The following is a 17,277-nucleotide window of genomic DNA, read 5'->3' on the forward strand; positions in this document are numbered from 1 at the left end:
CTCTGACTGCTCTAGTCTTGTTGGTATCAATGTTTTTTACACAGCTGTAATTTGGTCCTGAGTGTCAGAGTGGTCTGGATAGTAAAACTGTCAACTCCTTTGTTCCCCTTTAACTGAAACCTTATTCCTCATTCAGTGAAATCGATGTAAGGGAGTTTGCTGTTAAGTGATGACCATGTGAGGAGTTGGCACAGCCTGATTATTTACACAAGCAGGTATTCGTAGGGTGTATATATTGTCCTTAAGTTGCCCCATCTCTTTTCCTTTTGTCATTTGAATTACTTTTTCATATAAGTGACATATGAAAGATGTCAATGTCTATGTCTTAGTGAAAGACATGGAAGAGTTTGGATAAACAAGAATACTTGGTCTGGAGGTTGTTAGAGCAGGGGTCTCAAACACGTGGCCCGCGGGCCACATGCAGCCTGCGGAGCTCTTCCCTGCGGCCCGCCAAGCTCCCCCCCCCCCCCCCCCCCCCGGGTTATTTTATGTGGCAGCTAAGCTCCCTGCTCGCTGCTCCCCAGTGTTTGGGGCCGGGTCTCTCCCCCGGCCCCGCCTGCCGCCCCCACGCGTCTCCACCGAGTATTCCCCGGGCTCACTTGCTGCCCCCTCACCGCCCCGAGCCTGCAGCTCATGCTGACTCCACTCTGCGCATCACCTGCTGCTGCAGGGTCCTAGTGCCCCCCTCCACTATGGCCAGGGCAGGCTGCCCTTCCCCTGCCCTTCTGCCCTAGTTCTGAGCCTCTCCAATGTCCCAAACCCCTCATCCACAGCCCTCACGCCTGCACCCCCTCCTATCCCCAAACTCCATCCCAGAGCCTTCACCCCCTACCCCCTGCCCCAGCCCGGAGCCTGCACCCAGCACCCAAACCCCATCCCAGAGCCTGCACCCCGACCCCCTCCCCCACCCAAACTCCCTCCCAGAGCCTTAGGCAGGTGGGGGTGGAGTTTGGGGGGGGCAGGTTCTGGGCACCACCAAAATTTCTACAAACCTGCCACCCTTGGAAGAAGCAGAGCAGGGGTGGAGTGGTGGTGCAGCCCAGTGCAGTGGGGGGGGCTTTAACAGAAATAAATCTAACTAAGTGCGTGTTTTGTCTTTTGAGTGAGGTGCATTGCTGTTGGTGGCGCTTAGCACTTTCCAGGAGGGAGGGGGGAGGAGCAGGGAGCCTCATGGAAGGGGTGGAGTGGGGGCAGGGCCGGGGGCAGCGAGGGGGGGGTGTCAGTGATGCGGCCCGAAGGCCAATGCACTAGTCCTCATGTGGCCCTCATGGTCATTTGAGTTTGAGACCCCTGAGTTAGAGCAACTCTCTGTAAAAGTACTTAAGTTTGTATCTTCTGAGTATATGATGAAAACCATTTATTCATTATGGGTAAAATTTTCAAAAGCGATTTAGGCACGTAAGCTCCTAATTTTCATTGAAAGTCAAGGGGACTTAGGAGCCTAGCTCACTTCTGAAAACTGAACTTAAATGCTTTTGAAAACTTTACCCTATATGATTTGCTAACCAGTCACTACCATGTGCCAGTACAGAAAGGAAAAAAAATTTCACCATTTCAGAAAACGGAGTATGTCTCCACACTAAGATTTATCTTTAAGCAACGAAACAGGTACATAGCTAGTTAAAACTACGAGGATCAGAAACCATACGTGGTGTACAGCATTAAGCTGCAAATGTACTATATGCACACTTCTGTAGTATCTTGAGGCTTGCCTTCTACCAGTGCCGTTACATAACATTTCCACTCCCTCTAGTGAAATATCAGAATGTGACTTATATAGAGAACTTTCAGACAGGAATAAAAGGTAACCCTTGTTTGGCATGAGTTTAGCTCATGGCAGTATTGTCTGATATGGCCCTGTCCTGTCACTATTAGAGAGCATTGCATTTCCTGTGTGAACGCCCTTCTCTAATTCTGTCAGTCTGACCAGATGGATGCAAAACAGCAACGCTCCATTCGCGCCTCAGTATCGTCTCACAAACACTCCGCCGGGGCTGCCTGGTGGCTTTTTCTTCATTTTCTTTTTCTCTTTGCCTAAATCAGAGGCAGCCTCCCCTTCCTAAAAAAAAAAAATATAAAAGCCATTAAATTGCAGTCACTCACCTACACCTGCTTCCCTAGCAAGGGAGGATTTTAAACCACAAACTCCTTTGAACAGTCACAAAATGCTGTCTTACAGGATAAGAGATATAGAAATAGAGGATCATGGCTTATTCTAACACCCAGTTATTGAGCCTGTCGTTTGGAAAACAAGCCACTGGAATGACCCGTTTCTTATATCTCACTTTTCTTTCCTCCTTTCCCTCCAGCCACCCTGCCAGCAATGTCTTCACCGCTAACTAGCTGATCTGATCTGCCTGCCCCCTGCTATTTGCCCAAGGTGAGTCATTTGTTTTAAGAGAGGGCTGAAGACTTGAAAAAGTGTAGTGATGCAAACTGAACAGAACTTTTATTTCAGCTATGGTATGGTTCAGTGCTGTCCGCAGGGCACCAAGAAGGCTGCAGAGTATACTGTAAGTGCCACAGATATAACACTTCATTCTGAGCAGTCATTAATACTTTGGTGTTGGTCCTTAACAACCAAGTCTCAGTTTCAAACCCAAGCTTGTTCTTTTCATTAGAGGCACTTAAAATACTATAGGCATTTGGGAATTTTCTCAAAAATTACCTGTTTTTTGTTTTTGTTTTTGTTTTTTCATCTTTAAGCGAGAAGGTCCATTGCTGAGGGGGGGGCAACAGGGACATTTGTGTGGCACTCAGAGATTGCATTATCTCTGCGTATCCCAGAGACTGAAATAGAACTGGGGCCTTAAGCAGTCTTTATTAAACCAGCGCATTCACCTAGCTCCTCAATGTTAGTGGAGCCTGAAATACGCCTGAAAGTTGAGTCAGGTTTATATCAAAATGAAATATTAGCAATTTCACTGGTAGCATTTTGACATTTTGATTCATGAGGCTATGGATAAGACAAAGAATACAAATGTGGTACTTTAGTCAAGGTACAGCATGCCAACATTTACAGGGTCAGACAAGATGCTAGCAATGCTGCCGTGGTTTACTGCTGTACTTGGGATTGTCTCGGTTTCTATCTACATTGGTTTAATTCTGGAGCCAAGCAGGAGGAGATGGGAAATTCCAAAGATGAAAGCTCAAACGCTCACCTCTGACGTGGGTTAGAGGCGGCAGAGTCCTCTAGTGGAGCATAGCAGTGTGAAACCAGAAAGGACCCCTCAGTCTGGTACAGAGGTGGATTTGAAAATGAATCTGCCTCAGTGGAAGAAGTTCCCGCTCCCCTGTCTGAGAAGCTATTGAAGTGGCTACCCCTGTTAAACTGCAGCTCAATTGTGCCCTTTCAGAGAACTGATATAAGGGAGTAAAATACACCCCTCATGTAGCTGTGTTGAGTTAAATGGACTAATACAGCTGCTAGAATAGCCCCAGGTTTTCCAAAACTCCCTGGTAAGCTGGTGTCCTAGCCCATGCTCTGGGGTTATGTCATGGAAGCAGAAAGTGGTGGCTTTTCAGCAGCACTGTGGGGAGGGGGCAGCAGGCAAGGAGAGGAGTTTAGATGGGATGCAAAGGTCGGGGCAGTGTGTGGGGGCAGCTGTGGGTGAGGGAGAGAAGTGGGGAAGCAGCCATGAAGGAGAAGGCAGGGGGAGGGCATGAGAGGAGTAGAAGCAGTCATGAAAAGAGTAGGGTTGAGAGAAGCTAGTTGGAGATTCACTATGAGCTAGAAAGCATGGGGATTAGTGAGAAATGGGACAGTTATGAATGTAGGTTATGCAATGGGGTGAATGCAGTTATCAATGGAGCCTGTGGCATAGTGAGATTGAAGGGGACACAGATTAGGGTTGGGCACAGACATGGAGCAATTTTATAGCCATCGGTGGCTATGACATGAGTAGGATTTCCAGGTGAGAGGGTATCCACATAAAACCCACTCCTTCTTAATTGCCTAGTCTTGCTGCCAGTCTCAACAGAGGCCCACGGAGACTCAGCTAACGTCTCACCCTGAGAAACAGTGGGCAGCTCCAAGTTAGGGCTGAGGCCTGGGACAGAGCAGTGTGGGAAAGCTTCTGCTGCTGCAGTCTGTGCAATATCTGCCGTGCGGGTAAATGAAGAACTTGGTCTCTGATGCTGTTAATCAGGCACCAGCATGAAATTGCATATTGATGCATAAGATTAGGGTGCTGGTGAGTTGAGACCACTAGCTACCATGCGGACAAAAACTTCTCATTGTTTCCTTGTGATTCCCCATCTGTCTAGATCCACTTATTGTCGCTCTCTTATAGATCGATTATAAGCTCTTTCGGGCAGGGACTGTCTTTGTTCTGTGTCTGTGCAGTGCCTAGCACCACTGGGTCCTGATCCATGCCTCACAAGCCTAGGTGCTACAATATACAAATAATATTATAGAAGCCATAATGAATTAAATGTGACACAGACAATAACTGAACATTTCTAACTGCAATTGTGATGTGATATTAGCCTCTGGCCAGAAGATGGCAGTGGAAGAATTAAACCAGGGGTTCATTGATATATGTGGAACTCTGCTGGCAAGTTTCAGGCAAGGCTGTGTGCACACAAAACAATAGTGAAGCTAGAAATACTTAGCCCTTCAGTCCCTGGGGATGAGAGTACTTTATTCCGCCTTAGCCAAACAGGAGAGGTGGGAGCTGGGAATGTGCCTGTGGTCTATTTAGTTTACTCTATTCCTGACCCTTCAGTTCTCATTGCTTTGCCGAATGTTGTATTGAAAATGCATAACTCCTCTATAGTTGGTGGGAGGCAGCTGGAGATTTAAGCTGCCTGAATGGGGAATGCTGGGGCTTTGGCTACCTGAGAAGGCAGATTTGGGATTGTGCAGTAAACACATTATCTTGGTTTTTCTGCTACACTAGTGAAATAGTTAATGTGAAATTTAAATTGCCATCATTGGCTTCAGAGTTAAGACATGGGAGCAGTTCACACCTGACTTAGCTAGTGTAGCAGGCTGTCTACATGCTCCAGAATACAACACTGCATTGATTTATACCAGAGGTGGGCAAACTACAGCCCGCAGGACCACCCTGCCTGGCCCCGGAGCTCCCAGCCCCTCCCCCGCAGCCTCAGCTCACTGTGCCGCCAGCACTCTGGTGGAGAGCGGGGCGGTTGGATAAGGGGCAGGAGGTTCCCGGGGGCAGTCAGGGGATGGGGAATGGGGGAGTTGGATAGGTGTGGGAGTCCCGGGGGGCCTGTCGGGGTAGGGGTGTGGATAGGGGTCAGGGCAGTCAGTGGACAGGGAGCAGGGGGGGCTGGATAGGGGGGCTTGAAAGGTCATCAAGTCCAGTCCCCTGCCTTCACTAGCAGGACCAAGTACTGTCCCTGACAAGTTTTTTTTTTTTTTCTTTTTTCCCCCCAAGATCCCTAAATGGCCCCCTCAAGGATTGAACTCACAACCCTGGGTTTAACAGGCCAATGCTCAAACCATTGAGCGATTAGGGGCAGGGGGTCCCAGGATGGGGCGGTCAGGGGACAAGGAACATGGGGGGGTTGGATAGGTCGGGGTTTCTGAGGGGGGCAGTCAGGGGGTGGGAAGTGAGAGGGGGGTGGATGGGGGGTGGGGGCCATGCTGTTTAGGGAGGCGCAGCCTTCCCTACCCAGCCCTCCATACAGTTTCAAAACCCTGATGTGGCCCTCGGGCCACAAAGTTTGCCCACCCCTGACTTATACTCTGTTTTTGTGGGAAAGGTTTTCTTTACCTGCAGGGCTAGAAACTATGGGGAAGAAAGCAGGGATTGTGGACCAGAGTTCTGTAGCAAGGGGTGGATTCTGTGGTATATGCCAGGGCTCCCACATAATTGTCTGTTGTTGTTGGGGAGGAGGGGAGTTGGCTTTTTCCCCACACTTTCTGAAGCAGCCTGTGGGGCAATTATCATGTACCAGAGTTCCATGTTGTTCATATCTAGGGGGTTGGGTCCAGGCCTATGGCCAATACTAACGTCAAGGAAGATAGCTGTGTACCTGTCCGGCTACAAATGGTGGCTGTAAAGAAGAGCAATCCTTTCTGAGCATCCTCTTTGCTCTTCGGAGGTGCTGACCCAGGTGGACACAACAGATGCTGTTGGTGTCTTTGCGGCAACTGAGCTATATGTTGCTAATGAACCTTGTTCCTTTTCATGTTGTTTTTCACACATTCCCCAAAGCAGTCACCTGAGGGCAGACACTCACCCCAGAGATGGTGGGTGTGAGCTGCAGTTTCTCCAGACACTCTTTGAGGTGGCTTGTCTCTGCTCGGTATTCATCCAGCTGACGCTCCAGCTTCTCTCGACGGACTCGCTCGTATTCCAGCTGGGCCTCCAGCTCTCTAATCATCCTGCCAAACGCAAAAATCAGGCAAGCCAAGTCTGATGAAATGCTGTTAACTATGTCAGCTCCTGCCTCTGTTACTCTGTGGTGGCCCAAAAGGAGGGTGCAGGCACTGTCCTGCTGCTACAGGGCAAGATAGCTTATGGGGGCCAGGGGGTGATACACCTGGAACTGCCCTTCCTGCTGCTCCAGGAAGGAGTACTGGGTCCCCAGCACCTGCTGCCAACACCAGCATAAATACAGGAAGGCCACATTCCAAACCTTGGTGGCCTTTTATCAGCTAAGATGATTATTTAAGCACCAATAGCGTGCTCTGTGTTGTAAAAGAGTTCAAGGGAGACATGCTCCCTGCTCTGATGAGTGTGAAATCTCTTTGGGACTATGGAAAAACACTACACACATTAGCCAGTGCCTGACCTCGCACCATGCGGAACTCTAAATTGGAATCCTACTCAGCTACCGCACTAGGTGGGGAGAAGAGAGAGAAGCTCTTTGCTGCTGTAAGAAGCCAGGTCTACATAGATGTAAGCTGGGTCTGAATGAACTCTCCCCTGACATCTAGTGATGAGCTGGGGGCGAAGACTTCAGGAACAGACTGTATTTGCATAGACACACCTACTCCAGCTAGATATGCAGCTGATGGAGCTGCTTTGCAAAGTGATCAGTTTTAACTAGTGGGGAGTTACAAATCACTTTACATAAGAACGGCCATACTGGGTCAGACCAAAGGTCCATCTAGCCCAGCATCCTGTCTTCTGATAATGGCCAATGCCAGCTGCCCCAGAGGGAATGAACAGAACAGGTAATCATCAAATGATCCATCCCCTGTTGCCCATTCCCAGCTTCTGGCAAACAGAGGCTAGGGACACTTCAGATCATGGTTTTGCATCTCTGCCCATCCTGGCTAATAGCCATTGATGGACGTATCCTCCAGGAACTTATCTAGGTTGGGGTTGTTGTTTTTTTAAACCGTGTTATAGTCCTGGCCTTCACAACATCCTCCGACAAAGAGTTCCACAGATTGAATGTGCATTGTGTGAAAAAATACTTCCTTTTGTTTGTTTTAAACCTGCTGCCTCTTCATTTCATTTGATGACCCCTGGGTCTTGTGTTATGTGAACAGGGCCGGCTCCAGGGTTTTGGCCGCCCCAAGCAGCCAAACAAAAAACAAAACAAAACAAAAAAAGCTGCGATCGCAATCGCGATCTGCGGCAGCAATTCGGCGGAAGGTCCTTCGCTCCGAGCAGGAGTGAGGGACCGTCGGCCGAATTGCCGCCGAACAGCTGGACGTGCCGCCCCTCTCCGGAGTGGCCGCCCCAAGCACTTGCTTGGTACGCTGATGCCTGGAGCCGGCCCTGTATGTGAAGAGGTAAATACACTTCCTTATTTACTTTCTCCACACCAGTCATGATTTTATAGACCTCTATCATATCTCCCCTTAGTCGTCTCTTTTGCGAGCTAAGAAGTCCCAGTCTTATTAATCTCTCCTCATATAGCAGCCGTTCTGTACACCTAATCAATTTTGTTGCCCTTTCCTGAACCTGTTCCAATTCCAATATATCTTTTTTGAGATGGGGTGACCAGATCTGCACACAGTATTCAAGATGTGAGCGTACCACGGATTTATATAGAAAGCATATATTTATAGTGAAAGCACTGAAGTATTGAAAGCAGGAGTAATGAAATGTTGTTATTCTTATTGTATGAGTAAAGGGTAGCAGAACTGTACTTAACCTGCCCTTGATTGAGGGGGTTACCCTAAATTGAACCTCACTCGCTAAGCAGGGGATAGGGATGATAAACCCAGTGAAGTGGAGAGAGAGTTGGGACAGGTGTTTCTACCTGGTAATGTTGGCTCTCCCTCAGGAGTTTTAGACACCAGTTGACCCTCCTCTCATCTCTGCACTGTTTAAAGACAGAACTGATTAGACTCAGTTGAGAATCTTTGTTTTGTTCTGTGATCACTGGAGCTGAAATCACGTAGGCTATGTCTAAACTAGAGACCTTACAGCGTCACAGCTGTACCGATGCAGGTGCACTGCTGTCAGATCTCTCGTGTAACCGCTCTATGTCGACGGGAAAGAGCTCTCCTGTCGATATAATAAAACCACCCCCAACGAGTGGCTGTAGCTACGTCGGCAGGAGAAGCTCTCCCACCAACACAGCGCTGTGCATAGTACCACTTATGCCGGCGAAACTTATGTTGCTCGGGGATGTTTTTTCCCCACACCCTTGAGCGACATAAGTTTTGCCAACATAAGTGATAGTATAGACATAGCCTTAGACCAGCTGTGGGACAATGGGTGGGGTGAAAGACTGGACAGCCTGCTCTAGCAGTGAGATTCCCCACTACCTGCTGACATCACGGAGAGCTGGGTTAAGTGGTGGAACCTCAGAACATGACAAGGCAGCGGAGAGTGGTGGCAGCAGGAGGTCGGCCAGCAGAGGCAGAGACTGACAGTCGTGACAGAGACTAGCTAACAGCAGCAGGCAGTGACAGCAGAGTGAACCGTGGCGGTGTCAGGCATTGCTCCATACCTTCCCCTCACCCCACCCAAGGATGGGAGGTGAACTCACATGAACACACGGCTGAACTCTGGGTCTTTGCTGACCAAGGACAGCAATTGTGGGTGGGGTGCAGTGAGACAGGTGTGGCATGTTAGAGGAACATTTGGATGTCAGACTTTCACACCACAAGGTGAGAGACTGAGGCAAAGGACACCGCCCAATGTAGTCTGGGGTGGGTGTTTGCCCATGGTCATGGGGTTTTGAATTGTGATTGTGGGGTTTTCTCAAATTAATGCTGGGTTCCTTTTCCCTTTTTATTAAAAGTTTTCTTTGCTATACACAGCCTCAGTGCCTATGAGAGGGGAAGTACTGACGCTTAAAGGCAGTTGGAGGTTGTGGTTGGTTTTCCAGATTGCTGGGTGGGGGCTCAAGCCGGTTCTATTTTCTGTGGTTAGGAGAAATGCCTAGACATTGAACCTGGCCCTTGTTGCTACCAATGCCACCTGGCAGAAGAGTTACATAGGTAAAGACTAAACCACGTTCATGGGTGATAAGTCACTCAGAACCTATGGCTGTCATCACAGGCCCGAGCTGAAGGACAATAACCCTTAGCTGGCAGCAGACTAGTACTAAAGTTTATACTCAACATAGACCAACCACTAGAGGACAACATCATCCCATACACTGGAGCAGACCCGACAGCCTGTAGGGCAGTGTTACCCAAACAGTAGATTGCAGGAAGGGTCTAGGTCAGGAGTGGCCAAACTTACTGACCCTCTGAGCTGCATACAACAATCTTCAGAAGTTCAAGAGCCTGCCGGGATTTGGGGCTTCAACCCCTCACCTGCTGAAGTACCAAGCCCCGGCACATGCACCCCATGGGGCAGAAGCCCTGAGCCCCCCCTCTCGGCTCAGGAGAAGCCCCTACCCCACCACCCCACTGCAAGGCAGAGGTCCTGAGGCGCCCCCCCCCCCATCTGGTAGCTGGAGAAGTGGGGGGGGCATTCTGCGAGCCACACTTTAACAGTAAACGAGCCGCCTGTGGCTCACAAGCCACAGTTTGGCCACCCCTGGTCTAGGTGTTGCTCTCCCTGTGTGCTCTCACTTCACGTTGGGAGTGGGACTGGGCAGCAGGAGTGCAGAGGAAGTGCCTCCAAGGCATGCACAGGGCAGAGATAGGCTGCTGACTGTCCTATCACTGGCTCTGGCCCCTTCCTCTGCGCAGCTGCTGCCCGCATCCCGCTGCTCTCACTTCCCCTGGGCAGCAACAGCAGGGAGGAAGCAGCCGGAGCCAGCGAGTGGATAGTCAGCAGCCTGGTAGCAATCACAACCCAGCTGCAGGGGGAGGGGGACCACAGGAACGGGTGGGGCTGGGGGAAGCCGAGCAGAGGCCTTGGAGGCTAGGCTGGAGTAGGAAACAGGGTTAACAATGGATCCCCAAAAGAGACAAAATGCCATTGATGGGTTGTCTTAGTAAAAAGTTTAGGAGCCTTACAAGTACGTGCCAGGCTGCATGCTCCGCTCCTGGCCACAACTAACAGGACAAGAAAAATAACTGCAGACCCCAAGGGTTAGTACAAAATGGTGAAGGTTCTTCCAAACTGGTGGGCGCTCAGGTGGCAGATCTTGCATAGCAGTAGATGGTTCCCTTAAACTGTTTCCAAGCCTAAAGCTAAACCCCAAATAAGGAAGAGATTCGAAGATGAACCACAATGTGTATGTGGTTTACTATTGGTGAAGCTGCAGCAAGAGCTACTAAGCAATCCCTTTTTCAGTTTAGACATTCACATTTCATATCCTATTGTTCTTATTGTGACCAGCTGTCTAATGTCAAACTGAAACATCCGTGTCTGAGTCTGTTCTCCCTCACGCTACCATAATCAACACACTCACACTGGGGTAAGTTAGAAACACACAGGCTCTGTAAATTTAAACGGAAGAAATATAGTAAGTATTATCCCCATTTTACAGAAGGAAGTACTGAGAGTTTGCCTGCCTGTCAGGTATGCGGAGCATCCAGAGCTCCCACTGAAATCAAGAGAAGTGCAGATACTCAGCACGTCTGAAAATCAGGCCATAAGTGACTTGCTCTGCTACTGTGATATTTGAGGCAGGTATCCTGATGCCAAGTGCCTTGCTGACAAGTGTTGAACAGAAGGAGCCAGATTGTTGCCAAGTCTATATGCTGACAAGGGAAAACAATGAGCTTTAGGATGAACTATGGCCTGAGTGGCTCCTTTGCTTGCCTATTTCACCCCAACTGTTTATAAAACAAAACATTTTAAAATGTGCGAGTGGGCATGGAAAAGCCATTGGAGTGAATTCAGTGCTCATGAAAAGCCAGGGATCAACAGCCCTGGAGAATAAAGGTCACTGGCCATGGGGGCAATAGCAAGGACAAGCTTTCCCCACGCTGCTCGGCCAGTGTGTCTTGGAACATCCATGGAGGAATCCTTTGTATGGAGACAGCATAGTCTCCCTGTGCCCACTCAGTCCTTGGTTACTCTGCAGATATTGTCAGCAAACGAGCCAATCAGTGCAGTTGTAATGGGGGCTTTTGTGATGTGGATGCAACTGGACTGAAACCACAAATCCATTTTTCACAAGCCAAACAAGATAGTCATGACTTTTTGGTCACTACCAACCTTGGGTGGATGGATTTGAACACTGACTTAGAGCTGAAAAGGGACCCTGTTAGCAGTCTCTTGAGTCATATCCTTTAAAGTTTTAAGTTAATACTTCTAATCCCACTGGTGACATCTTTTGCTCCCCACAAAGCAACAGAGTCTCTGCCAGCCCTGCTGTCCATCTGCTATCCTGCTGTTAGTTAGTTCTTTCCCAAACACGCACCTTTTATCAGCGACTAACAAGAGACATTGGCTCAGGGATGCCAACAGACTGTAACAGAAAGAGAGACAGAGAGAGAGACAGTGGCTCCGCAGGGACTCAGGCCCAGATTTTAAAGATAATTAGGCACTGCATCGCACCTGGGACATAGGATCCTAAGAGCCTAAGTCACTTTTGACAATGACACTAATTGGAGCAATGCGTAACTACCTTTAAAACTCTGGGTAAGTAACCAGGTGTCCAGGAGGAAGTTGAAATAACCTACAAAAAGTGACACAGCCATTTAATATTCCAAAATCATAGCAAGACACTTCCTTTAAACTCAGGACATTTAAAAGAATATTTCTGTACAGTAATGAGACACTGGGGAATTAGGTAAACATTATGGAAGTGGCTATAAGCCCACATATGCCTTTGCTGAGGTTTTCTTAGACCTAGTAGCCATCTGATAAGTTCTTAACCATAGGTTCTGCATTTAAAACATAATAAATAAATACAATAATAAGTAACACTAATACGTTGCACTCGTCTAGCTCCTTCCATCCATGGATCTCCACAGATTTTACAAACGTTACAGAGTTAATTAAATCTTACTTTTCAGCCTCCCTTTCTTCTTTCTTCTTCTTCCTCTCCTCTACAGTTATTCCTCCCAGCTGTTTGTAGTTGCTGTAGGCAATTTCTAGAAGTTGCCGAAGTTCTTCAATCTTTTGGTAGGCTCTTACTGCAAGACAGACAGTTCTCTGGGTAACTAACATGAGGATGTGCGTGAAGATGCTGGGTTTTCTGAATGTTGGGAGATGTTTTTTGGCAGTGGGATCTATTAGCCTGTGGAACAGCCTCTCACAGAAGGTAGCAGAATCGCCATTACTGAATACATTTAAAACTACATCTGACACATCACTCAAAAAAATACTGTAAGGAACAATCCTGTGCTGGCTTTCCAGAGATGGACTAGATTTGCCTAAATTATCTTCTGTTCTAACTTCCATGATTAAAATATTTTTCTTGATTGCCACAATATATTTTAAAGCTCATTGGTACTGACAAAAGATTCTGCAGCAGTAGGGAGAAACTCTGCAACTACAAATATTTTGTCCTAGGATTCTCATTCCTTCCGACCTGTCCAAGAGAAGAAACAGTAAAGAGAGACAGAACTTACTGCGGGCGTCTCTTTTTTTTGCTTCATCCAGAATTAAATCTTCCGTGGTGTCTGTGCTCCCTTCCACGCCATGTCTGTCGAAAAACCTTACATCGCTGTCATCTAATTCTTCATCAGAATCGTCTCCCATTGCCCGTCTCAAAAGCTCCACAGCTGCCAGCTGGGCGAATCTGCACAACACAGTCAATAGTTCATATCCAGTGAAATACACACGCACTTCTGAAAAAGCAGCCCGAGTTCCACTGCTGATTAGAACACACACACTTGAATATATGTCAAATAGCAGCAGCCTCCACATGTTCTAAAATGGTTTTTGCACCATTTTGATGAGGCTACACTTTTGCCTCAGTGATATCCTGTGGCAGTTAGTCGCACAGTTTAATACGTTGTGCAAAATTGTATTTCCTTTTTGTTATTTTAAATTTATTTTGCCTTTTAATTTAATCAAATAAGCACCTCTGTTATATTTAAGGGTAAACAGGAGTGCCCAGCTGGCCGCCTGCAGTGTAATTTTTTTGTATACCTCTATCATGTCTCCTCTCAATCTTCTCTTTTCTAAACTAAACAGGTCTCATCTTGCCTGCAATGGAGTGGCTGCCCCACTCCAGTAAAGAGGGGTTAAAAGCAGCCCTGGAGAGGGCTGTGGCTCTGAAAGCAGCCCCAGCTGTGGCCAGCTTAATCAGGGCCTAGCCGGCCCTTATAAGAGGGCTGTGGGCCAGAAGGAGTCACTCTCTCTCTAGCTCCTGAAAGAGAAGGACCTGGCTGCCTGGGAGCTGAGCAGGGTACCTAGGGTGGAGCAGTGCTGGGGAAGGGCAGAGGGAGCTGGGGAGCTCCAGCCTAATAAAACCCCAGGCTGCAGGCCTTGCTAAAGGCCTACAAAAGGAACTGGGGCAGCTCTGAGATAGGCAGAGGCAGCTGGTCCAACCCGCCCTGCCAATGATGAGTGGTTTATAGACTACAGTCTGCCCCAGTGAGCAGGGGCTAGATGGTGACTGGCAGTAGCCACTGAGGCAAGGTGGGGATAGAGGGTTGGGGGTTCCCCTGGGTGGGGAGACCCAGAGCAAGGGGGTACTGTGGTGGGCAGAACCCCTGAGCAAAGGGCACCAGGGTCCGGGAGGGACACAGGGGCCAGCGGCAGGGGAGATGCTGGCAGAGGGCACTCTGGGCTGGAAGAGCTAATTCCCAGGACGACCAGCAGGAGGTGCCGCGCCGGTGAGTTGTCGCCCCGCCACATTGCCTTATACTGAATTTGACCCATCTCTAGTTACAATAGGTATATAAATACCCTCAGTAAAACCCTTTGCAACAGCAGTAGAGCCAAAAGGCTGTTATAACCCAAAGTTGAAATTCATGGGCTTGATTCTGCTCTCATCTACACCAATGTAAATCAGGAGTAACACTACCTGAAGTCAACAGAGTTACAGTGGTATAAAAGCAGTGAGTGCAGAATCAGTCCCTATACAAATAAATTACAGCTCAGAGATCTGAACTGCTACCTCTTGGCTACATCCTTTGGAGTCTCTCCAGCTTCATTTGTAATGTCACAATCAGCTCCCATTTCAATCAACCATTGCAAGCAGCTTATGTGTCCTTGTCCAGCAGCTAAGGAAAAAGAATATGTACTAAAGTCAATTATACACACTTTTATTTAAAAATGCCTTTTCCCTAACATGACATGACACTCCTTAAAGTATGAATAGTTTATACATGTCACTAGGAACCTATGATGGAAATTCCAGTTTATACTGGGCCAAATTCTGCCCCAGAGTATAAGCCTGTTTTTATTTTCATTTCCTCTTTTATGTAAAATAAATGTTATGGGCCGAGCCTCAGTTCTGTAAGTGGTGCAGCTGTACTGAAGTCAGGAGAAAGTTCTGGCCCTGTAGCTATCAGCCTGGAGTCTGATCTCATGGTGCCTCCTGAAGGTACACTACCTAGGCTCATCCACTACAGGCTGGTCTGTTTGGTCCTTATTATCTGGTGTCCCCAGGTATGTTCTCAGCTGCGTGAAGTATTATGGCTTCTGTAACACTGGGCATCCATTGAAGGTTCCATACAGTATCCTAAGGATGAGTGCTGAATGGACAAGAGCTTTGATTGCCTTATTTATCTGCTATGCCTCCTGGTTATGATTAGGCCCAGATCCTCAAAGGCATTGAGGTGCCTAACTCCCATTAATTTCAATAAGTTAGGCACCTAAATTGTTTTCGGGATCTGGGCAAATGCTTTTCACAAATGCCAATACAACCCCTGAGAAAGCACCAAACAACAGCTGCCACGTGCATGTTTATTTTATCTGGGTAGCAGGCTTTTGGAGAGAGAGTGTGAAGTGCCAAGCAGTTCCGTTCTTTTTGGTCCTCCCCAACCATAGCTTTGTATCCCTACAATATTTCTCTCTTTTCACAGGTTTTCTAGCCATCAATGTCATGGGATACCATCTGTTTGCTCCTTATATTGGCTTTCCTTCACCCATCTAGAGCTGGTACAAACACTTGACCTGAAATGTTAACACCATTTACAACTTTCTCTTGCTCCTGTTTATGAAGTAACATGTTGGCATCAGGGTTGGGGGAGGAGAGCTTTGTTGGTTCCCTTTGAGAATTACAGCATTGACAAAAAGAACAGGAGTACTTGTGGCACCTTAGAGACTAACAAATTTATTAGAGCATAAGCTTTCGTGGGCTACAGCCCACTTCTTCGGATGCATATACAGCATTGACAGTTATCAAAGGGAAAAATCCATCTCTTTTGGCTTCCCACATAGCATATGATGTCAGAAGTAGGGCATCTGACTCATAATGAACAGTGCTGCAAAAGGGATGGATCTGAATCAAGCAAGTGGTAATTTTTTAGTGTATAATAGAAGAAAAGCATTTGCTTTAGTGATAGCATCAATCTGAGGAGTTACAAACTTAAACATTGTACGACACGAGAATAATTGCTGGAAAAGATTAAACATATTTTTAAAAGAAAGTGACAGATTTTATGATTGATATAGAACAATTTATAATAATATAATCTACTATTGTTCCAATCCTAGAGGACACAGAAAGGAAAACACAAGCGGAGTGGGGCCCTAATTCAGCAAACCACTTAAACACTTGTTTATCCTTAAACACATGAATAGTCTCATTGGAAGTCAACAGACCAAGTGCTTTGTTGAATCAGGATCTGCAAGGGAAAATGTGTAATGGAAGTTTGTTTGCGTACACTATACTGGCTGGGGTGTCTGTCTGTTTTAGAGCCTGAACCCACTCTGTGCCTCCCTCTAGCTCCATGAGTATATAGGCAGCTCCTCCTGGACAGCTGTGACCTAAGCTTAGGGTGACCATACGTCCCGTTTTGGCCGGGACAGTCCCTTTCTTAAGCCCTGTCCCAGCCACCCTGACTTTTTTGGCAAAAGTGGGAATTTGTCCCGTTTGCGCCTGCCAACTTGCAGCAAATGGGATAAATGCCCACTTTTGTCAAAAAAGTGGTGTGTGGAGGAACATCTCGGGGGGGAGGGGAGAACAGTGGTGATGCCAGCCCCACACACTGGGGGAGGCAGGGGCTCGAGTGGGGGGCAGGTAGGGCTCAGGTGAACAGCGAAGCCAGCCCCGCGTGGGCGTGGAGGGCAGGGCTCCAGCAAACAGCTTGGGCCCACCCCACATGGGGGAGGGAGGGTGCTCAGGCGAGCCCCATGTGGTGTCCCATTTTCCCTTTGGGAAATATGGTCACCCTACCTAAGCTGGGTGTCCCTAACACTGAATAAACCTAGTTATCATTAGCTACACCTGGTTCTATGGTATACCTGCTTGCCTGCTGACACAACAACTGATGCGCCTTATGCATCTTCAGTGACATCAGAGGGTTTAACACCGCTTGCGTCTCTGCCAGCTCATAAGCACCGCTGCGGGCAGAGTCATTCCTGTCTCCCTCTTCACCCTCATTTGCAGTCACTCCCTTTGGTCCTTTTGGTCAGCTAGCCCCTATATCTGTGTGACCATAAATTCCCCCCACCCCACACGCACCACTCCTCCCTCCCCCTCAACTGAACAATTGATTGGGGAAGGATGGGAATGTAGCAAGGGAGAGCATGACACATCTCCATCTTGAGTGCCTATTTTCTGTGTTCAGTTTGGCAGTTGAGGAAGAGGTGAATGCAGTCTGCGCCGATGCAAACAAAGGCCATGTCTACACTGTGGGTGCTGCAGGAGCATAGCTGCAGTGCTGTAGTTATGCTGCTCTAGCGCCCATGGTGTAGAAGCAGACTACAGCGACAGAAGGGGATTATCCATTGCTGTAGGAACTCCACCTCCCTAAGCAAAGGTAGCTAGGGTCAAGAGAATACTTCTGTCAACCTAGCTGCATCTACACTGGAGATTATGTCTGTGCAGTTGGAGCACTCGGGTGTGGATTTGTCGCATCCCTAAGGT

At 48.0% G+C, this 17,277-nt stretch overlaps 1 protein-coding gene across 2 annotated transcripts in view; it reads right to left on the bottom strand.

Moving 5' to 3' along the window:
• Nucleotides 1-1,963: 1,963 nt before the first annotated feature.
• Nucleotides 1,964-17,277, bottom strand: part of ANKRD42 (ankyrin repeat domain 42) — a 30,716-nt gene continuing 15,402 nt past the window's right edge. Inside the window, exons 8-12 of one of the 2 annotated variants that reach the window (XM_065423221.1) lie at nt 14,359-14,464; nt 12,863-13,032; nt 12,298-12,424; nt 6,211-6,355; nt 1,964-2,059 (exon numbers count right to left, since the gene is read on the bottom strand). In XM_065423221.1, the coding sequence (XP_065279293.1) occupies nt 1,964-2,059; nt 6,211-6,355; nt 12,298-12,424; nt 12,863-13,032; nt 14,359-14,464 (644 nt within the window). Of the gene's footprint in view, nt 2,060-6,192; nt 6,356-12,297; nt 12,425-12,862; nt 13,033-14,358; nt 14,465-17,277 lie in introns of both variants that reach the window. The other variant, XM_065423220.1, reaches the window with a different exon arrangement.

The sequence above is a fragment of the Emys orbicularis genome, chromosome 1, assembly GCF_028017835.1.
Source record: "Emys orbicularis isolate rEmyOrb1 chromosome 1, rEmyOrb1.hap1, whole genome shotgun sequence".
NCBI classification, from domain to species: domain Eukaryota; kingdom Metazoa; phylum Chordata; order Testudines; family Emydidae; genus Emys; species Emys orbicularis.